A 22,382-nucleotide genomic window follows, 5' to 3' on the forward strand; every position below is an offset into this window, starting at 1 on the left:
CTCTGCCCACGTTTCTCTGTGCCTGGGATCCAGCTGGGGCTTCTCCCGTAACTCGAGACCTTTCTGGAATATCAGGACTTTGTTGGCACCCCGACCTTCCTCCCACTGCAGAACTTCCTCCTCCTCCGCCCAACCTGAGACATTTCTTTTCCAGTGAGGAGTCAGAAGGCTTTGCTTTGGCTGAGGAGCTGGCATTTTTTTCTATCTCTATGACAGTAAGGGCGGTGTAATTGACATCCTTCTGTGTTTTGGCCCTAAAGGAAGCAGAGCCCCTTGAGAGGGGAGGTGTAGGGGCGATTTGGGGAGACTGAGGACAGCTGTGCACCCTCAACCTGGGAAATGCACAAACATGACAGACCCTGAGTCCTGCCTGGGGGCTCCTGGACCCCGCATGCCTCTGTGAACCAGAGGCCAAGTAGGGTGTCTCTGGCCCATACGTGGGCCATGGTGGATTGTGCCGTGTCACCCATGCCTCTGGGTTCCCTGGCCTGGTCTTGATCCTTCCCCATGTCCACTTCCCTCTTCCTGATTCTGACATCCCTGAGGAAGGCTGCCAAATTCCGTCAGGGTTCGTGCGATTCTCCGGCACTGAGGGAACGACTCATCTGGGGAGCAGTGTGGATGAGCTGGTTGGCCCATCTCCCTGTCTCATCCAGCTCGCCACCTGCACCTGGCCTTGGCTTCAGGGCTCCCCCAGGAACTCAAGGTGCAGTTTCTCCCAGCTTCCCCGCCTCAGCCTACGGGAGTGCTGCTTCTGCATAGACCCCACCAGCCTGTGGTCTCTGGCTTCCCCGAGAGGCTGCACAGGGCAAGGGGAGGCCCGGGGCACCTCTGCCCTGACCTCACTGCCCAATGCCAGGCTGTCTGCACACGCACCTGCCCCAGGATGAGTGGGGCATCTTTCTTCACCCAGGCATCACCAACATGACCTTCCCCTTGTCCGACCAGCCGGTACTGGGAGAATGGTTCATTTTTGTCGAAATGCAAGGCCACGTGTACAACAAGTCCTTCGAAGTTCAGAAGTATGGTAAGTTGGAGAATCTCAGGTTCTAGATTTTCAGATGGAGGCAGACCACAGCCTCAGTGATGACACAGATGACAAGGGAGAAAATGGCAGACGCCTTATTCACTGAGGGCTCAGTAGGGCCAGGCACCATGTGGAGGGCTGGGCTTTTGTCATGTCCTTAAAAAAAAAATTGTGATAAAACAGATGACCTTATATGAGTAGAATCATACAGCTTCTGTCTTTTTGTGAGTAGCTTATTTCACTGAGTGTAATGTCCTCAAGGTTCATCCCTGTTGCAGCAAGTATTAGAATGGTCTTTCTTTTTGAGGCTGTCATGTTTTTATTCTTTAATCCTCATCCTGAACCGATGAAGTATCTCCTTTTACAGATGGGGAAACTGAGGCTGAGAGAGCCGTTAAGGAAATTGCTCAAGTAACAAGAGCTGGGGGGTGACCCTGGGCCAGAGCTACGTACTCTGCTTCTGTGCTGAAGTTCTCCCTCATGGGGTCAAGGGTTTCTCCCTCTTTGAAGAGGAAGGCCCTGGAAGGACAAGCTGTACAAGTCGGGGTCATGGGCTGCAAGCACCAGAAGCCTGGTGCAGACTGAGCAGACAAGAGGAAGGGGATTTATAGGCTTGTGCTGTAAGCGCTCAGGACCAGTGTCTTCACGTTTCCTCCATTCTGCTCCCTGGTGTCCATCCCGGGCTGTGCAGGGTGATGAGATGGCTAGACGTGCCCAGGACAGCAGAGAGTGACCCCCTCCAGCCACAGCACCCTCAGAATGCCCCTAGAGGGTCCAGGAACCTGACCACTTGTGCACCCCTGGGATGGGCTGGAATTGGCTGCACTCAAAGCAGGTGGCCTAAAACTGACGAGACATGGCCCCCTGAGGAAAACGGGGTGCAGGTCCCCCAAAGGTAGGAAACAGATCTGGTGGGCAAAATCCCCAGAGAGCCACCTGTGCTCAGCAAAGGGTGATGTGTATTCTCATTGTGTCAGCAGCACAGAGTTCCCAGACTTGACTTTGCGGTCCTCCCTCCCACACCTCTGGTACCCTTCTGAGGCCACCCCAGTGATGGAAGTCACCCCACCTCCCTCTTCTCTGCTCTCTCCCTTCAGTGTTGCCAAAGTTTGAGCTGCTTATTGACCCACCACGGTATATCCAGGACCTGGACACATGTGAGACTGGCACTGTGCAGGCCAGGTGAGACAGAGGCGGCTACTGTGGGAGAGCCCTCCATACCCTCCGTGGGCATGCCCCTCCCCTAGGGCACACCCTTAGGGATGCCCCTCCCTGGACATGCCCCTTCCAGGCTATGCCCCTTCCCTAGGACATGTCCCCCCAAGACATGCCCCTCTCCTAGGACACACCCCTAGGCCATGCCTCTTCCAGGCAGGCTCTCAGCTCCACCCAACTCCCCCTGCAGGTTGCACCCACAGTTAATGGGCTGACCCGAGAGGGATTTCTTGAGGGAGTTGCTCACCTAATGACCAGGCTCTTGACTGAGCCCAACATGACGGTTGACCAGAGGGTGTCAAGAGGCGCTGTCCCTTTCTGGGGCCCCTGGAAGAGCCCTGAGAGGCTCGAGTTCCCCTCCTCCAGCTCTGCCACCTGCCGCAGACTCTGGGGGAGACGTTCTCTAGCAGGTGTCTCCTCCAGCTGTGTTTTAAAATCCAAGGATGTGCTGGATACACACACGGGTTACAGCCTAGAAAGTACTATCAAAATTCCAGCCATTATTGTTTTATTCGCTGTGGTCTCCCATTTTGCTCCTGTGTCTCAGTAAGGAGGTGTCCCCTCTGCATCAAGCCTGACATACACACACTTAAGTTTCGCCAACATGGTTTTAGTCCCATTCTCCGGGTGAGGAAACTGAGGCTCAGAGAAGTCAGAGGTTCAAAGTTGAAATCCCTGGGCACTTAGTTCCAGGCCTCCCTGGTGTCCACAGTTGCTCCATCCTTTGTGCTGCCCTGCTCTATCCTGTGGCCAGCCCCAGTGGTTGTCTCACATATCCTGCTGTTTCGGATCCAGAGTTCCTCTCTGACCCTTGGTCTCTTTTTCTTTCTTTCTTTTTAAGATTCCTTTTTTTAAAAAAAAATTGAAGTATAATTGATTTACCGTATTGTGTTAGTTTCAGGTGCTCAATACAGCGATTCAGTTATACATACACACATATATATAAATCTGTTCTTTTTCATATTCTTCTCCCTTATAGGTTATTACAAGATATTGATTATAGTTCCCTGTGCTATATAGTAGGCCCTTGGTTTTTTAATCTATTTTACATATAGTAGTGTATATCTGTTAATCTCAAACTCCTAATTTATTTCTCCCTCCCTTTCCCCTTTGGTAACCATAAGTTTGTTTTCTATGTCTGTGAGTTTATTTCTGTTTTGCAGATAAGTTCATTTGTGTCATTTTTTTCAGATTCCACATATGAGCAATATATGTGATATTTGTCTTTCTCTTTCTAACTTACTTCACTTAGTATGATAATCTCTAGGTCCATCTATGTTGTTGCAAATGGCATTATTTCACTCCTTTTATGGCTGAGTAACATTCCATTTGTATATGTATATACCATGTCTTCTTTATCCAGTCACCTGTTTATGGACATTTAGGTTGCTTCCATGTCTTGGCTATTGTAATAGTGCTGCTGTGAACATTGGGGTGCATGTATCTTCCAATTAGAGTTTCCTCTGAATGTATGCCGAGGAGCGGGATTGCTGGATCATATGGTAATACTATTTTTAGTTTTTTAAGGAGCCTCTTTAGTGTTTTCCATAGTGGCTGCACCAATTTACATTCCCCTCAACAGTGTAGGAGGGGTCTTTTTTCTCCATACCCTCTCCAGTGTTTATTATTTGTAGACTTTTTAATGGTAGCCATTCTGACCGGCGTGAGGTAATACCTCATTGTACTTTTGATTTGCGTTTCTCTAATAATTAGTGATGTTGAGCATCTTTTTATGTGCCTGTTGGCCATATGTATGTCTTCTTTGGAGAAATGTGTACTTAGGTCTTCTGCCCATTTTTTGATTGGGTTGTTTGTTTTTTGATATTGAGCTGTATGAGCTGTTTGTATATTTAGGGAATTAAGTCCTTGTCATGTGCATCTTTTGCAAAAATTTTCTCCCATTCTGTGGGTTGCCTTTTTATTTATCGTTCCCTTTGCTGTGTAAAAATTTAATTAGGTCCCATGTGTTTATTTTTGTTTTTATTTCCATTCCTCTCAGAGATGGATCCAAAAAGATACTGCTGCAATTTATGTCCAAGAGTGTTCTGCTTATGCTTTGCTCTAGGAGTTTCAGAGTATCCAGTCTTACATTTAGGTCTTTAATCCATTTTGAATAGGTGGATTTTTCATTTTTGTAGATGGTGTTAGAAAGTGTACTAATTTCAGTCTTTTACATGCAGCCACCCATTTTAGTTTTCCCAGTGCCATTTATTAAAGAGACTGTCCTTGGGTCTTTTTTTCTGTCCAGCATGAGGCTTGGTGGATGATCTGTCCTGTCTCAGGGCTGCAGGGAGGGCTGTAAGGATGGAATGTAGCATGGGAAGTGTCCCTGTATTAGCCATTCTGCCAGTGACCACATCCTAGGGGACTTTCTCGAGACTGACCCCTCCCCTGCTGTCCCATGGGGCTCTCCTGCTTGTGAAACTTACTACCCTCTGTCCTTTTGTTCCAGGTATACCTTTGGGAAACCTGTCTCGGGGACCTTAACGATCAACATGACTGTAAATGGCGTAGGGTACTACAGCCAGGAGGTGGGGCGCCCTGCCCTCAGGACCACCAAGGTGAGGAGCAGGAACCCAAGCTGTCACCCAGTAGGTCCTTTCCCACACGGCCTGCCCCCACCTTCAGCTCTGTAATCATCTATCTTATTTTGCTTTCTAAAACAATTCAAATGGTGAGGGTTTTCCCGATGATAAAATTCCTGCGGGTCAAACCTAGAGACTTTAGAAAATATAAAAGAAGAAGAAATAAAAGTGATTTCTCCTCTGACAGGCAGACACAACCTCTGTTGATATTTTGCTGTGTTTCTTCCCAGCACATTGCATGTAAAGTTTAAAAAAAAAATGCCATACAATTCAAATACCCATATTGAGTGTATGATTCAATAGTTTTTAGAATATTCACAAAGTTGTGCATCCACCACCACCATCCAATTATAGAGTATTTCCTCTGTCTCCACAAAATCTCTTATCTTCTTTTGAAATTAATCCTTGTTTCCATCCCCAGCCCCTGGCAACCACTTACACAGCTTCTGTCTCTATGGATTTCTGGACATTTCATATAAATGCAATCATGCACCACATGGCCCTGTGTGTCTGGCTTCCTTCCCTCAGCATGAAGATCTCAATGTTTGTCCACCTTGTAGCGTGTATCAATACTTCCTCTCTTTTTATGACTGAGTAGTGTTCCGTTGTGTGGATGGACCACATTTTGTCTATCCACTCATCAGCTGGTGAACATTTGAGTTGCCTCTACTTTTTGGCTGTTATGGGTAATGCTATGAAATTAGTGTACAAGTTTTTGTGTGGCCTGATATCTTCATTTCTCTTGGATATGGAATTCCTGGGTTGTGTGGTGTGCATTTAAATGAAAATCACCAGAATAAGAACGAGCAAAGGCCATGTGTTCAGAGCTTGCTCTAGCAGGGGAGTCAGCCGCCATCATTTGTGTTTGGCTGGGACTCAGAGGCAGGTGGAGAAGTGGGAAAGCTTTATAGTCAAAGGAAAGGAAGGCTCCAGGTGTGCTGTGATGGGAAGCTTTTGGCGTGGGGCCGTCATGGGCGGGTGACTAGAAGCGGGCGTCCAGTGTGATTGGCGAAGGGTACATATTTGGCTTTTCCCAGTTGGTCCAAAGATGGAAATGGGGGCAAAAATCAGGGAAACTGTTAGTTATTAATCAAGTCCTGGCCGTTTGGGGCTGGTTGTTATGGAGATTACTGTTTGGTTGCTATAGAGATAGGGGTATGACTTCCTACAAGTCTGAGTTGTAGATAAAGTCAGCCCTCCGTGTCTGCAGGTTCCGCTTCCGTAGATTCAAATGTTCCATTTGCAGTTGGTTGAATCCGTGGATAGGGAACTCGTGGATATGGAACCCACAAATACGAAGGGCCAGCTGTATGCATTGGCTTCCTTTGCTGGTGACTGTGGACAGCAGGTCAGAGTCCTCTTTTTCCATATTACCTGGCCCTCGTCCGTTTGTGTATTCAGTCTCTCAGTGGTGACCGTGGGTTGAGTTGTTTGAGGAATCACAGATTATTTTCCAAAGTGGCCGCGTGATTTCACATCCCGTGCGTGTGAAGTTTGATCACCTGGTTTTTGTTTTTCTTCTTCAACCTAATGTTGCCTTGTGAGTGGCCTGTGTTGTAGTGTGTGCACATGTGTCCTGGAGACTGTGCCTCTGTAGGGCCTCCAACACTGAACCTTGTCAGCACCACCTCCCTCCTGCCTCCACCCGAAGCTGCTTCCTCATCCCTTTGCTGCCTGGGATGTGTCCTTCCTCTCTGTCCTCGTGACTTCTCTTCTGTGGAGCGGACACCCTGGCCCCTCACCTCATCCTTGGTGTCCCAGCCGTTCTCCCTGGAGGCTATGCCTGGTGGCCCTTGTCTTAATTTTCTCCTTTATGGAATAATTCACTTCACAGCTGTTTGTGGACTTGGATTATTTGCTAATTATGCAGATAGGAGATATATGGGAAGGTTCCGTGCTCCGAGTGTGGGAGGGGAGCCAGTGCTCCAGAGTTCAAATCCTGGCCTTGCTGTCTGGCCCATGGAGTTGCCTCACCTTCTGCTCAAGGAGCCAGCCCTCCTCTTCCTAGGACATGGTGTATGTCCAGCGAGCCATCCAGTCCCCACACAGTGGCCTATGGCGTAGGTCGAGTGGGTCACTGAGTGTCCCCCTGGCCCTCTAAGCAGCCGGGGAGGCACCTACTCGAGCCCAGTGTTTGAGACTGTCCCTCAGAGCCACTCCATCTCCGGGTGGGCACGACCGTGTGTTTCCTGCCCCCAGATCCACGGCTCCCGGGACTTCAACATCTGCGTGAAGGACATGATCCCGGCCGACGTCCCCGAACACTTCCGGGGCACGGTCAGCATCTGGGCCATGGTGACCAGCGCAGATGGGAGCCAACAGGTGGCCTTTGACGACTCCACACCTGTCCAGAGGCAGCTGGTGGACGTCCGATACTCCAAAGACACAAGGAAGCAGTTTAAGCCGGGTCTGTCCTACGTGGGGAAGGTAAGCCCGGGGCCTGGTGCCCAGCGGGGACTGTTGAAATCACTGCCTCCCACCCCAGCTCCCACCCGAGGACCACTGAAACCACTGCAGTGCGTGCCACGGGCCCCGAAACCATGGCTCGGCTGCAGACTGCGTCCTTTGATTGCGCCTGCATAACTTTTGCCCTCTTGACACCAAGGGGCTGCTTTGCTGAGCGTGGTGAGAGCTGCTACCCGGGGTGAGAGGCACTGAACGTTCTGCTCCACCTAAAAGCCTGGTTTACTTTATTCCGTGTGGTTAGACATTCCGGTACCTAGAGCATTAAACCAAGATGCTCTGTATCCGTTTACTAAATCAGTTCCTCGAAAACAGTGCCTTCTTTAATTGGGTTGATTTATCTCTGGATGACCTAACATCCAAGTCCCTAGACACAGATCCCTGTCTCTAAGACAGACTGATTCAGATCCTCCTTGGGGAGGAGTATTTTGAACAAGCCCCTGCTTCCCTCCCATTCACCCCATCATTTTTGTATACAGTAAAGTTTGAGCTGACCAGAAATCTGAGATCTTTATCTTAATTACTAAACTGGGGCCTCTGGGTTTTAATTGAAATTGTAGGGTGCAAGGCCAGTGGAGCCGACTATCACTCTGAGGGACTCTGGCCATGCCCTCTGACCCCTGCCTCCACCCTGCACCCACACCCCATGCCCACTTGCCTTCCATGGGTCACCCACAGGATCCTGGCGGTCTGTCCTCATGCTGTGTCCTGGGACTTCCCTTCTCTCCTCCGTGCTGAGGTCTCAGTGGGACTGCCCTCACTGTCCCATGTACAGAGACACAGCTTATGTGCCCCTGGCTTTGAGGGTCCCAGTCTGAGTAGCAGCTAAGGCTCCATGTGTCAGAATATGTACGAAGGAGGGGCTCCAGGCTGTCCATTCAGTGAAAGGGAAGTGTTTCACCTACAGCTGAGAAATGATCCACTACCTGCATTGAAGAATGGAGCTGAAGCTGGTCACACCATTCCCAAATACCTGCACAGTTGAGGGGTGCTCCAGGGTTCTTCAGGAACCACTGACCATGTTTCTTTCACAACATCCACATCTTCTGAACCCCTCACGCTGACCACTTTTCTTACTGCCTGAGCAAGTGAGGTCTAACAGTCACATGGAACCATCTCTGACACTTCCCACCCCATTCCTACCCTGGTGTGGCACCAGGCAAATGGCAGCATCTGGTGATTTGTACCTTGTGACTTCTTGGCCAAGTCTAAGGTCATAAAAGTTGCCCACTCTGTTTTCTTCCAAGTGTTTTATAGTTCTAGCCATTATCTTTAGGTCTCTGATCCGTTTTGAGTTTATTTTGGTATGTGGTGTGAGGTAGGGGTCCTGCTTCATTCTTTGGCATGTGGAGGTCCAGTTGTCCCAGAACCATTTGTTGAAGGAATTATTCTTTCCCCACTGAATGGTCTTGGCAACCTTGTCAAAAATCAATTGACTCTAGATGTGTGGGTTTATTTCTGGACTCAATTTGATCCCCTTGGTCTCCATGTCTATCCTTATGCCAATATCACACTGTCTTGATTACTGTTCTTTTGTAGTAAGTTTTGAAATTGGAATGTATGGGTTCTTTGTTCTTCTTTCTCAGGATTACTTTGGCTTTTCAGGGCACCTCACAATTCCCTCTGAATTTTAGCCTCAGATTGTTGACTGCTGCAAAGAAGGCAGCTGGGATTCCCGTGGGGCATTGGGTTGGGTCTGTAGATCAGTTTGGGGAGTGTTGCTACCCTCAACTCATTGAATCTTTGGTGACCTCTTCCAGGTGGAGCTGTCCTACCCAGATGGCAGCCCGGCTGAGGGGGTGACAGTCCAGATCAGGGCAGAGCTAACGCCGAAGGACAATATCTACACCACTGAATCTGTGTCCCGGGGTGGGCTGGTGGGGTTTGAAATCCCCTCCATCCCTATGTCAGCTCAGCACGTATGGCTGGAGGTGGGTGAGTCGCCAAGACCCTTGTGATTCAACCAGCACGTGGGGACTTGGTGCCTCCCCTAGGCCCGCCCTTGCCATAGGGAGTTCACAGTCTGATGGAGGAAGCTGATTGGGGATCAGATAACCCAGCAATCCTAGAGTGAGGGGGAGGCTGAGAAGAGGTGAGGGGATCTGGCTCCTCAAAAGGGATCTTCCAAGTGGACTCCTGACCAGGGGGAGGTTCAGCCAGGGTGCTTCCAGGAAAATGGAACAGCATGTGCAAAGACCCAGAGGTCCACAACCAAGGACACTTGTGTTCTCTGTGTTCCCTGTGGGCAACATATCCTTAAAGATTTTTAATAACCAGAGATCTCCAGGCCACCCAGACTTTTTACCCACTGGCTACAAATTTGAGGGTTCCCACTACCCCACTACCTTACAATTAAAGATTTTTTTTAATGATTGAAAGACATCCCTTAATTTCCATGGTCTTTTAGTGACAACAAACCCCCCAAATGACTACCACTACCAGAATTAGCTGAATAATTTTGTCTTTCATAGATAGCTGACTAAAAATCAGCATTTTCCAAAAATGTCACTTTGATGGAAAGACAGTTGATTTCAGTTACCAAATACTGCTTAGAAAAAGGTTTTTAATTTTTTTTAAAGAAGAACCAACTTTAAACTTTATTTTTAAATTTATGTGTATAATTAACATGTAACATTATATTCATTTTGGGTGTTTAGTGTGATGAGTCAATGTATATATTGTGAAATGATCAGCACAAGATGTCCAGTTAGCATCCATAGTTACCATTTTTGTTTCTTGTGATGAGACCCTTTAAGATCTATTCTCTTAGCAACTTTCTCAAATGTACGATGCAACAATGTTAACTATAGTCACCATGCAGCACGTGACATCCCCAGGACTGAGTTTATAACTGGAAGTTTGTATCTTTTGCAGTTACAGCTTTATTATAGCAAAATAATGCAAATTGGAACCAACCAAAGAGAGAGAGATGCATGCATAGGGTGAGAGCTGGGAGGGGCCCAAATCTGAAGCTTCCTGTGCTGTCTCTGAGGAGTCGGGACCCATCACCCTCCTGACAATACACACAGAGAACTGCCAGTGGGGATGCTCACTCATGCTTTGGGGTCCCCAGTTTTCACTGGAGTTTCATTGCATAGGCTTGATTGATGAATCATTGGCCCCATTGACAGAACTCAGTCTCCAGCCACCTCCCCTCCCTTGAGGTCAGGTTACTATCACATCACGTGGCCTCACAGCCCCAGCCCTCTAATCCCATGGTTGGTCTTTCTGGCATGGCTGTCCCCATCCTGAATCATCTTGTTAGTACATATTATCAGGACCCACTGTGAATAGCGAAGCCATTCCCATCATTCAGGAGATTCCAGGGGTTTATTGGCTACCAAACATGGGCCAGTTGCTTTATTCTTTATCACACAGAGGTCTTAGCTACCCCATCCCTGCTTTTGGTGTCTCCCTTGTGTTAACCACACTTTTCCAGCAGCAAATGAAGGCAACAGATTCAAACTCCCAAAGGAGCAAGATTAATATAACCACCAGTCCCTGGGGGTTGCAGGGGTTGGTTGGAGAGTTCCGGGTGGAGCTGCATCCAAAACCTCAGGGATGTTGTTCAGCACAGCTACGCCCTCTCCAGACTGCCATCTCCTCTGAGTTCACATTCTAGGCAGGTTATTTCCTCCCAGAAGCCACCGGGGCTGCTGGCAAGCTCAAGACACGGGGTTACCTAACATGCTCGTGATGGAACTGTTTTTCGGCGGCCACGTGGGCCACTTGTCCTTGCCTGAGCCAACCCCCAATTCCCTGTGGCCAGTCTTGGACACTTGCTTCCCGTGGAGCTGGAGAGCAATGTACTAGTCACACTGGACCCCATTCTCTGAGAATTGGGGAGGGGGTTCCACAAAGGGAAACTGGAGCACAGGAGGGTCTTGCTGCAGGGCAGGGCAGACAGAAGCACCCAAGAGACCCCCCTTCCTGCACCAAGTGCCTAGGCCTTGACCAGGTTCTCTCTCTTCTTCAGACCAAGGTGACGGCCCTCAGCGGAAAGCCCGTGGGGAGCCAGTACCTGCCCAGCTATCTCTCCCTCAGCAGCTGGTACTCCCCCAGCCAGTGCTACCTGCAGCTGCAGCTGCCCTCCCGCCCTCTGCAGGTAAGACTTCCAGGTGTGCCCTTCCTGGGCAGGACGGGGTCCAGGAAGCAGCACACACGTGCCACCAGGAGACCTGCACGTGCCCCAGCAGGGCTGATGCTGATGCTGGACGCTGGGCTCCCATCCCTCCAGCAAAGGGGGTATTCCACAGATTGAATGCCCATAATTTATTTACACTGACCATTTAGGCCTTGGCCCATGTGATAAACATCACAACTGCCCTCAGGGTGCCATCACTCCCACACCTGAGATAGGACCCCGGCTGTTGGCCCTGGTTCCCCACTGTTTCGAGCTTCTTATGCAAAGGCACCAGAGTCACCCACCAGACACTTGCAGACACCCTGGGTGCAAAGGTGAGATGAACTGAGAGCCGGCTCTCCTCTTAGTTCCTTCCAAGTCTTTTACTCCATGATCCCGATTTAAGTAAGATGCACGGAGATGTGTGTAGAAATATGGATCTGTAAATGCTGCGCAGAAAGTACGGAGAGTTCCCACATACTCACCTCCCCTGCACGCCGTTTCCCTGGTTATTAGCATCTGTTAAAATTGAGGAGCCGCGATCAACACGTGATTACGAACTTAAGTCCGCAGTGTTCATCAGGGTTCACCTTGGTGGTGCCCATTTTATGACAGATGCACAGTGTCACATTCCCACCATTGCACTGTCATCCAGAATAGTGTCACTTCCCCCCAAATCCTCTGTGCGCCGCCTTTTCCTCCCTCCATCCCTCCCTCTCCCTGACCCCTGGCGACCGCTGAGCTTTTCACCATCTTTATACTTTTGCCATTTCCAGAATATCATAGAGTCAGTGTCGTACAGTGTGTGGCCTTTTCAGACTGACTTCTTTCACTTAGCAATTTGCATCGAATTTCTCCTCTGTGTCTTTTCATGACTTGAGAGCTCCTTTCATTTTCGTGGTGAATAATACTGCATTGGATGGTTTGGAGGAACTGTGATTTGTTTGCTCGCCTGTTGGACAGTATATATATATGTATGTATGTTTTATAAAAAGCAATCCATTAATCCTCCTTATTGACAGCGCGGAGGGTTGAGCCTGGCGGCCATGGGTGGTGACAGGTTTGCCAGCATTGCTTCTAATGGAAACTGCTTGCCGGGGTCTCCCAGGCCCTACCCGCCCCGTAAATCTCAGATACTCCCTCTCTGAGAGCGCTGCCCAGATCCGAGGCCACGAGGGGCTCCTGGGATGCAGCTCAGAGGAACTGAGGCGCCAGCTGCCTGTCCCCCAGGCTTAGTGGCCCTCCGTGGGGGTTATGTGAATGAGAAACTCCGATATCATGCCCAGCTTGGCTGAACATGCTGTTCTTGTTTAATGCTGTTCACCAGCGGTGCAGCGTGGGGATGCTGGCGTTGGCCGCCTTCCCATGGGAGCAGGAAGGAGTCCTGTGTCCCAGCTGCCGGCTGCAGTTCCCAGGAGGTGAGGACTTGGCTGGGCCACTCAGACTTTCCTCTCGGAGAGACACCTCCATCCTGCTTGAGTCAGGTCAGCAGGCTCCAGCTCCCCCACCCCCTGCCCCAGACTGTCATCGAGGGGCCCAAGGTGTGACCTCAGGGCATTGAGACAAGAGTGGCTTGGTCTACTCCAGGCTCTGTGTTGGGGCCTTCTCCTCTTCTTCCAGCACCAAAAGACATGCAGGGAGGAGTTGCTCTGTAAATGGGGGCTGTCACCCCAATTTTTAGGGTTGCTCTAATGCTACAAGGTAGTTCATGAGAAGAAGAAAAAGGCTGGTACTCTTTCCTTCTTTCTTCCAACATCTCAGACAGAAGGGGACTTTTGTTTGGATGTTGTTATAAGGAGGATATTTATAAATTTAGAGAGAAATGAAAATAGTATGATAAATAACCACATGCCTTTCATCTAGATTTATGAATTAATATTTTGCCTTCATCTCTATACCCACCCAGTCATCCATCTGCCTATCCACCCACCCATCCATCCATCCTCCACCCACCCATCCATCCATCCTCCACTCACCCATCCACCCATCCTCTACCCACCCATCCACCCATCCACTTACTCACCCATCTATCCATTCATCCACTCACCTATTCTTCCATCCATTTCTCTCCACTTTTTTTGATTGCAACATTTGCAAGTAAGTTACAGATACCATGATGCTTCACTTTTAAATATTTGAGCATAATATGTCTTAAAAATAAGGACATTCTTCAACATGACCTCAAGGTCATTGTTACATCTAAGAAAATTGTATTCACTCAATCATATTGTTTAACTCACAGGTAATATTCAGAATTTCAGAGGTCTCCTCAAGATAGTTTGTATATTGTGTGTACACACCTGCACAATCATGTGCACACGTGTGAGTGTGCATGTGTATGCATATCTTGCATATGCATGTTTATGCATGTGCACATGTGTGTGCTCACCTGTGTGTGCATGTGTGCATGTTGCACTCAGAATCCATTTTTGAGTTGCATTTGGGTCTTCTGTGTGTGTAACTGCTCTTGATCTGAAACAGTCCTTGTTCCTTGTCATAATCATGACCTTTGTCAAGAATCCAAGCCTGTGGTCTTGTAGATGACCCTACATCTCACTGATGTTGGGATGGGACCAAGCCCCAGTTTCCCCCTCTGAAAACTTGGGGATTATGATAAAGCCCAACTCACTGGCTATACCTTCAGTGAGAAAGTCCAGCACACCGCTGGCACTGGCATCTACAAAGTTAGGGAATAGTCCCCAAGACCACCTTCCAGCCTGACACCAGTTGCAGAGTTTGGGGGCCACCAAACCACTCTTAGTTTCTTTCATCTCTAGAGGGACTCACAGAATCGCTGGAAGCTGTCATACTCACAGTTACAGTTTAATACTGTGAAAGATACAGATTAAATTCAGCCAAGGCAAGAGAATCATAAGGCAGGGTCCAGGCGACTTGTCCTCTTTTTCACAGAGTCAAGGACAGTTTTACTTTGCCAGCAACAAAGTATGACTACATGCGTGGTGTACTGCCAATCAGGGATGCTCACCTGAGCCTCAATGTCAACATTGCTTCTAATAGAAACCACTCGCCGATGGGTCTCTCCGGTTTTTATTGCGGGTCAGTCACATAGACATGGCTAACCACCTGCCTGGCTGACTTCAGTCTCAGCCCCTCCAGAAGTCAAACTGACACAGTGTGGCCCAAGTCCCCACCATAAGTTATACTGTTAGTATCTAGTGTGGCCCCAGACCCAGATAAACAAAGACTCATCAGGCAAGACATTTCAAGGCTTTAGTGATCACCTCCTGGGGGCAGGGGGAGAAGGCCAGACCTCTCTTTGGACGAGGTTCAGTTCTTTACAACACCTCGCTGAGAATTTCCATACCCTTATCACATTTCAGCCACATCACAGCCCCATTTACAGAGCATCAGCTGAGGCTGCCATGGGGATGTGGCCACAGCCAGGACCATATGCTGGGCACTCTGCTCTGAGGTCAGCGCTCGTCCCTCAGCTGTCCTGGTTTCCCTGTGGCCCCACAGTGGCCTTTTCCGCAGGACAGGCTGTGGTATTGGTGCCGGGCTGTGGGTGCCAGGCAGGGCTCCCCATGCTGCCTATCTCTCATAGGTTGGGGAGGACACCCATTTCCCTGTGAAGTCCACTTGTCCCTGCAACTTCACTCTGTACTATGAGGTGGCTGCGAGGGGCAACATCGTGCTCTCAGGCCAGCAACCTGCCCACATCACCCAGCAGAGAAGCAAGCGGGCAGCCCCGGAGAAACCCATTCGCTTAATGCACCTTTCCGAGACAGGTGAGCCAGACCACAGGCTGGAGGTTCCTGTTCTTCCTTCTCAACCACTGAGGCTGGGGTGGGCATCTCAGCAGGGAGGGATGAGCAGGGCGCAGCCAGGAGGGGAGACTGCCTCCAGGTGGAGGGCACATATCCCAGAAAAGATGGAGCTAGGGCCAGGAGGGTGGGCAGTGACCAGCAGCTGGAGGCAGCCCCTCTTTTTCTTTAATGTTTATTTTAGAATATTTATTTTTTATTTTTTGGAGGGTGAGGTCATTAGGTATTTATTTATTTTAATGGAGGTACTGGGGATTGAACTCAGGACCTTGTGCACACCAAGCACACGCTCTACCACTGAGCTATACCCTCCCACCCCTGGAGGCAGCTCCTCTTGAGACCCTCCTCACTGCCTCTCTGCAGGGGATGGAGCAGTCCAGCCATGGCTAGGCCCCTACACGGGCCCACAATGTACCATGTTGCCATCTGCCAGCCCCGCTCTCTGCCTTTGCTCAGACTGATTCCCCAGCTGGGAGTCCTTCCCCTCCCTCTCCCTGACCCCACGTGCTACTCACAAGACCCGCCTCCTCCCCCAGGTCTTTCCAGCCCCTTCCTCTTCACAGCCCCCCTGCCTGAAGCAGGAAGGTGAGGACTCTGGACACTCGGGAGCAGGGAATTCTTTGTGGTGGGGGCCGTCCTGTGCACTTTACAGTGCTGAGCAACATCCCTGATCTCCACCCACCAGATGCCAGGGGCCACCCACCCACACACAGAATGATGACCTGAAATGTCTCCAGATATCGCCAGTGTCTCTAGGGAGAAAGGTGACCCCCTGGGTGAGAATCACTGAGATAGGCAGAGAAATAGATGAATAAATAGATACATTCGTGGAATCATTAGTAGATACATTGATAGGTGATGGATTGATAGAGGCATGAATGGATGGATAGATAGATAGATTCACAGATAGATTCATCAGTAGATAAATTGATGGATGGGTCAGTGGATGGGTGGATGGATGGATAGAGTCACGAATGGATGGATTGATAGATAAATAAATTCACAGATAGAATCATCAGTATATAGATGGATGGATGGATGGATAGATTCGTAGACGAATCATCAATGGATAAATTGGTCGGTGGATGGACAGAGTCATGGATGGATGGATAGATAGATGATAGATGGGAAGGCAGGCAGACAGCAAGTCAGACAGGGTCTTTCTCATTCTAAGTCACTTTCTCACCCTCAGCACTCCTCATGTTTGGGCCGGATTTTTCTGCCATTGTGCACTGTAGGGTGTTGAATAGCATCCCTGCCCCCACCTACTAGATGCTGTTAACACCCCCACGTTGTGACAACCAAAATTACCCAGAGTCCCCTGGGGAGCATCATGGCCCTGGCTGAGGACCACTGACCTGAATGGTGCTTTGGACATCATTGTGTACCTACGTCCTCTTGGGTTTATCTTTCCTTCCAGGTGAAGTAGTAGAGGATGTGAGTATCCATGGAGCACTTGCCTTGGGCCAGCCCCGGCTTGGCACCTCCTCGTGCTACATCCCATGAACCCCCGGGGCAGCCTGGCGCATTGGTGGTCCCTTTGTGGGATGCTGAGTTTTCATGTCTCTCCCCACCTTTGACTTGTCTTAGAGCCCCCTCCAGCCCCAGCAGCCGAGGTCAGTGTGTGCGTGACCTCTCTCCGGCTGGCCGTGACCCCCAGCATGGTCCCCCTCGGCCGCCTGCTGGTCTTCTACGTCAGGGAGAATGGAGAAGGGGTGGCTGACAGCCTCCAGTTTGCTGTTGAGACCTTCTTTGAAAACAAGGTAGCGCATCGGGAATCAGAGCAGGAGGGAGGGTGGACGGGCAAGCACCATCGAGGCTGGGGGCTCCAGGGTGCCCAGGCTGGCACGGGCTGTGCACTGCTGTAAGTCAGACTCCACATGCTGTAACAGGCAGGACTTGTAAGGGCCGCCCTACCTTCAGGAATAATTGGAACCTAAGTTGCATCTTCACTGGAGATCCTCTAGAAGTCACCCAAATGGGAATTGCATTCATCTCACACAGGGAAAGCGGTCAGCTGTTCTCTGTCCTTGCTGGGCTCCAGACCTAAGGGACACTGCTGACGTCCCCAGCAGTGGGGCTCAGCCTCCCACGCCCTCCCCCTGCACCCTCCAAAACTGGCTGCAACATGTCCTCTGCTGCCACCCGTCTCCCCATCTCTCCCTCCCCTCTCATCTTCTGCACGGAGTGTTCCAGTTGCACCAGCCTATTTCCTGTTACTTTGCCTCCCACCCTTGTCCTCACCTGGACACCAAGGCCAGGGTCCCAGCTGAGCTGGCGAGGACCGACTGTCCTCGGAAGGCGGGGAGGTGGGTGGGTGGGTCTGGAGAATTTAGCCAGGCTCCCAATCTCTCTGTTATATATTTGGGTCCAGGTTTCACTGACATATTCAGCAAATGAGACCCAACCTGGGGAAGTCATTGACCTGCGGGTCAGGGCTGCAAGGGGCAGCTGCGTGTGTGTCGCTGCGGTTGACAAGAGCATCTACCTGCTCAGATCTGGCTTTCGGCTGACTCCCGCCCAGGTGAGCAGGGGCCCTTGGGCGCTGGGGTCCAGCATCTATCTGGAGGCCTTTTCCTTTACAATAACTGAAAAGCCCCATGTAAATCCAGATTCTCTCCCTCCATTGGGCTTATTCTCAGTGAACTCCATCCTTGTCGCTGCTTTGGTGCAGTTGAAAGATCTCTTGTTATCAAACCCATCAGACCCTTGCAAGGTGATGTTGTCCAGGTCCCACCTCTCCCTTCCCCAGTCTGCCCATCTTTGAAATGGGTTAATGCCCCTGATGCCCATCTCCTAAGATTGGCTCCAAATGATAGACATGAAGGGAGGTTGAGATGAGAGCATGCCAGACCCACAACGGCCAGTTTGGGTTGAAAAGAAACCCTCAGTTGAACATCCCTGCTCCCCTTTGCCTGTAGGTTTTCCGAGAATTGGAGGATTATGATGTTTCCGATGCCTTTGGGGTGTCCAGGGAAGATGGACCCTTCTGGTGGGCTGGGCTGACAGCCCGACGACGCCGGCGCTCCTCCATCTTCCCATGGCCGTGGGGCGTCACCAAGGACTCCGGGTTTGCCTTCGCCGTAAGGAGAGATGGTCTTGGACCCTGCTGCGCCCTTCTGAGCATTTCTTATTTTGAAACAAGGGGTCTTGGGGTACAGAGATGGGTCAGAGGGGAAGTTTTCAAACTTCAGTGCTGCAGAAGTCTTTTTCGATTCTCCCCAATGAAAGCTCATGGAGGACCCTCTGGATTTGCAAAACAGAGGAGAGCAGAAGGAGTGTCCACTGATAACTTGAACTTCTGCAGCAATGACTTTGAAGGTGCTTTGCCGGAAGGAAAATCCCCATATTGGGTGCAGATGGCTGTGTTCTCAGGTGGCAGCCTCACCCTTGCTGACATACCTCACATCCGTCCCCTTCCTTCCTGGCTCCAGGGGTCAGGGGGACGCCAGGGGTGGGGACAACATACCACAAGCATCATTCTAGCCCACATCAACATGCTGGTGGTCTCCACTCGAATGCATGTCCCCTCTGAGGGCGCTTTTCACCTCAGTTTCAAAATAATTTAAAAGGCATCCTTTTCCTCCCATTTTGATTATGGAATATTTTCAAACATAGAGAAAAGTTGAACAAATTAGCGAACATCTGTAGATCCACCACCTGGATCCCACAATTAACATTTTGCTGTGTCAAATATTTATACACACACGCATATATGTAATAACAGTAGTAATTTGCAGCTCACAGTCGTTGGCCCTTGATCTGAATTAGGCACTGCACCAGTTGATTTTTTTTTTTTTTTGATGGAGGTGCTGGGGATTGAACCCAGGACCTCACTCATGCTAAGCACGCACTTTACCACTGAGCTATACCCTGCCCCCGATTTTTTTTGATTGATATGAGAGTCACATAACAGAGAGTTAACCCATTTTAACGTGAACAATTTAGTGGCATTTAGTACATTCACAGTGTTGTGCAAACCAGCACCTCTATCTAGTTCCAGAATATTCTCATCACCCCAAAGGGAGAACCTGTTCCCTTTAGCAGTCACTCCCCATTCTCCTCCCCCAGCCCCTGGCAACCACTAATCTGCTTTCTGTATCTGTGGATATGCCTATTTGGGACATTTCATATAAATGGAATCGTACAAGATGTAGTCTTTTGTGCCTAGACCACAAATGGACTGGCCTCCCCCTCTGCCTGCCCTGGATGGGCACTGGGTCCCCTGATCCCTTAAGCCCTCGTCACCAAGCCTGGAGCAGAGGACTGATTCCCCGAGGCCTACACAGCAGCAGTGTTGGGCCAGTGACCTTCGGGTGATAAGGACTGTTATTCCTTCCTGTTTGCCTCTGGGACCACCACATCCGCTTCCCCACTGTGGGTCTGGGTGTTGTCTGTTGCCCAGGAAACAGGACTGGTGGTGATGACAGACCTGGTGAGCCTGAACCACCGGCAGGATGGTGGCCTGTACACCGATGAGGCTGTCCCCGCCTTCCAGCCCCACACAGGGAGCCTGATGGCAGCGGCACCTTCCAGACAACCCCCCAGGTAATTGCTGCTGCCTTTTGAGTAAGGTTGTTTTACCTCCACACTGTTGGCATTCGGAGCTGGTTTATTTCCTGTGGTTGGGCCATCCCATGCATTGTAGGGTGTTGAGTGGCATCCCTGGTCTCCACCGACCAGATGCCAAGAAGACCCCTTCCCCCCAGCTGTGACAACCAAAAATGTCTGCAGACATTGCCCAGTGTCCCTTGGGGCCAGAGTCACCACTGGCCTGCTGGGTGGGGGCACTGAGCACTTTGGCCCTGCTCCCCCCAGTTCTTGGCCCCACCCAAATGCACAGGGATGAGAGTGCAGAAGAGAGAGGAGGGTGAGCAGATCTACCTGGGGACAGAGGAATTGGGGGCGGGGTGGGAAACTGGAGCTTGATCTTCTCACTCCCAGAGACTCTGCCTAGAAAATTCTGTTACCCTTTCTCCTTCCTCCCACCATTCTTTCCTTCCTTCTCTTCCTCTCTCTTCTCCCTGTCTCTCCAACACTTTACCTTTTGGAGTTAGACACCAAGTAACTACTTTTCAGTCTTTCTTATTTTAACTCAAACATTTAAGCCTTTTGAAGGTTGTACATTTCCCTCAGAGTGCTACTTTGGCTGCACCCAAGTTGTGCTGTGAAGTGTTTCCATTATTGCTCAGTCCCAAATAGGTTCTGACTTGTGGAACAATTACCTTCTTGAGCTGTGGCTTGCCCAGACGTGTTTTACATTTTCAAGTTATTTTAAAATGATTTTTAAAAATGTGTTTTGTAAATTTGTGTCAAATGTGCATCGTGGCCAATGAACATGGTTTGTATGATATCCATTGTCTGGTTTTTATTTTGGAGCCTGACTATATGGTCAGTTTTTATAAATATTTATGTCTACTTGAAAAGAATGCCCCAGTGCCCATCATTGGATATAGAAGTCTCTGTGTGTACTTTTGGTCAAGCTTTTGATGGTGGTGCTCCAGCCCTCCATGTTCTTGCTAGTTTTTGCTTGTTTGTTTGCTAACTTTTCAATTAATGAGAGAGAGAGGAGTTCACATATCTCTCTTAGATTTGTAGCTTCGTCCCCTGGAGTCAAGGAAATCTTTGTTTCACAGGAGGTAATTTTTCTTCCTCTCTTCCTTTGTCCCTTTGTGTCTGCTCCCCGATCACTCACCTCTCTTCCTTCCCATCCCCTTCATTCTCTGCCTCTCCCACTAGCTCCTCAACTTCAAGTCTTAGCCAACCAGGGAAGGGGGAGGGTGTTCTGAAGATCTTGCCTCCTTACTGTCTCAGGGTTTAGGGCTATATAGGCTGGGAAAGGAGAGGCAGGCATTGGATGTAATGTCTCTTGCCAAATCCTCCAGTGGGAGGCACAGAACAAGTGGGCCAGGGATGAGGTCAGTGTGGTCAGCAGTGCCTCAGCATCTGGGCCTCTCTGGAGACCTTGAGGGTGGCACCCAGACTCCTCAGCCCTTGTTCTGAGCCAGAGGGTCTCCTGCCCTAGTGGGCCTGTCCATGAAAACCTTCTTCTTTCAAGTCCTCTCTGCCAGATTGGGAGCCTTCCCAATCCCCCCAGCTCTTTCTGCAGTGGTTTCTGGGTACCTGGATCCATCTGGGATACACATTTGGCAGAAATGGGTCCTAGTTTCCAAACTCCAAATCAGGGCATGGGCACACCAGGCTCCCTTTGTGGTACTTTGGATGCACATGAAGACATTTCCAAGATGTAGTTGGGTGAGGGGGGTGGAATACTGGCCCCTGTCTCTCAGCCAGACACCACCCTGGGAGCCCTGCTCCTCCCATGCTCATGCCTTCTGAGAGTTTCACCTGGAGTAGGTATGCAGCCCTTAAACCCCATACCACAAAGGCAGTTGGAAATCCCAATGCAGGAAGGCAGAATAAATGCCTAAAAAGCAAGTGTTCATGCCTTTTTGTAATTGGATAATGCATCCTTTTTCTGAAGTCAAGATATTTTTCTTAACCATAGGCATGTGGTTAAAATTTTTTTTCAAACAGTATTAAAGTGTATATAATGAAGTGGAAGTTTCCCTCCCATCTCAAGATCCTCTGTTCCCTTTTCAGAGGCAGTAATGGTCAATAATTCCTTAGATATCCTTCTAAAATTTTTCTTTATATACACAAGGATTTTAAAAAAAACAGGGGAATACTATAATATTGCTCTATACCTTCCTTGTTTAAGTCAACAATAAGTCTTAGAGACCATTCCATATCAGTATGTATATGCATACCTTACTCTTCTTTTTCACTGATGTGTAATATTCCACTGAGTGAGTGTACTGTCATTTGATTAACCTGATGCCCTATTGATGGAGATTTTGGTTGTTTATTAATTCTCACAGTGCTGTGGTGAATCATGCCCTCTGTCTGTCTTTGCACATGTGTCTGTGGTTAATTTCAGGGTTCATTCCTAGGAGAGGTATCTCCCAGGTGCAAGGGATGTGAGCATTTTTAATTTTGAGAAGTTTTGCTAAATTTCAAGTAGGGCTTAATTTTTTTTCTTTTTAAAGAATAGGACAGTCCTGGAGGAAGGTGGGCTATGAGGCTTCTGAGGATGAACCAAGAATGAAAGGCACTCTTTAGAAACAGAGGAAGGGAGTTGGGGGAAAGGTGATGTGATGATGTGGAAAAACATGGCAAGCCCA

General features: G+C 49.4%; 1 protein-coding gene and 1 non-coding gene across 4 annotated transcripts in view; one reads left to right on the forward strand and one right to left on the reverse strand.

Moving 5' to 3' along the window:
* The window catches only part of CPAMD8 (C3 and PZP like alpha-2-macroglobulin domain containing 8), a 76,192-nt gene that overhangs the window by 13,781 nt on the left and 40,029 nt on the right, over positions 1-22,382 (forward strand). For all 3 annotated transcript variants that reach the window (XR_012063159.1, XM_072947437.1, XM_072947438.1), the window contains exons 8-18: positions 914-1,027; positions 2,125-2,209; positions 4,695-4,803; positions 7,027-7,254; positions 9,051-9,221; positions 11,267-11,395; positions 14,979-15,162; positions 16,789-16,961; positions 17,573-17,722; positions 18,120-18,281; positions 19,604-19,746. Coding sequence is in view for 2 of the 3 variants with exons in the window: in XM_072947437.1 (XP_072803538.1) it covers positions 914-1,027; positions 2,125-2,209; positions 4,695-4,803; positions 7,027-7,254; positions 9,051-9,221; positions 11,267-11,395; positions 14,979-15,162; positions 16,789-16,961; positions 17,573-17,722; positions 18,120-18,281; positions 19,604-19,746 (1,648 nt within the window). In the remaining variant the exon portion in view is untranslated. The remainder of the gene's footprint in view (positions 1-913; positions 1,028-2,124; positions 2,210-4,694; positions 4,804-7,026; positions 7,255-9,050; positions 9,222-11,266; positions 11,396-14,978; positions 15,163-16,788; positions 16,962-17,572; positions 17,723-18,119; positions 18,282-19,603; positions 19,747-22,382) is intronic.
* On the reverse strand, positions 15,439-15,511 carry TRNAT-GGU (transfer RNA threonine (anticodon GGU)). Its single transcript has one exon. It is a non-coding gene; the product is annotated as a tRNA-Thr (tRNA).

Source organism: Vicugna pacos, chromosome 22 (genome assembly GCF_048564905.1).
Source record: "Vicugna pacos chromosome 22, VicPac4, whole genome shotgun sequence".
Taxonomy (NCBI): Eukaryota; Metazoa; Chordata; class Mammalia; order Artiodactyla; family Camelidae; genus Vicugna; species Vicugna pacos.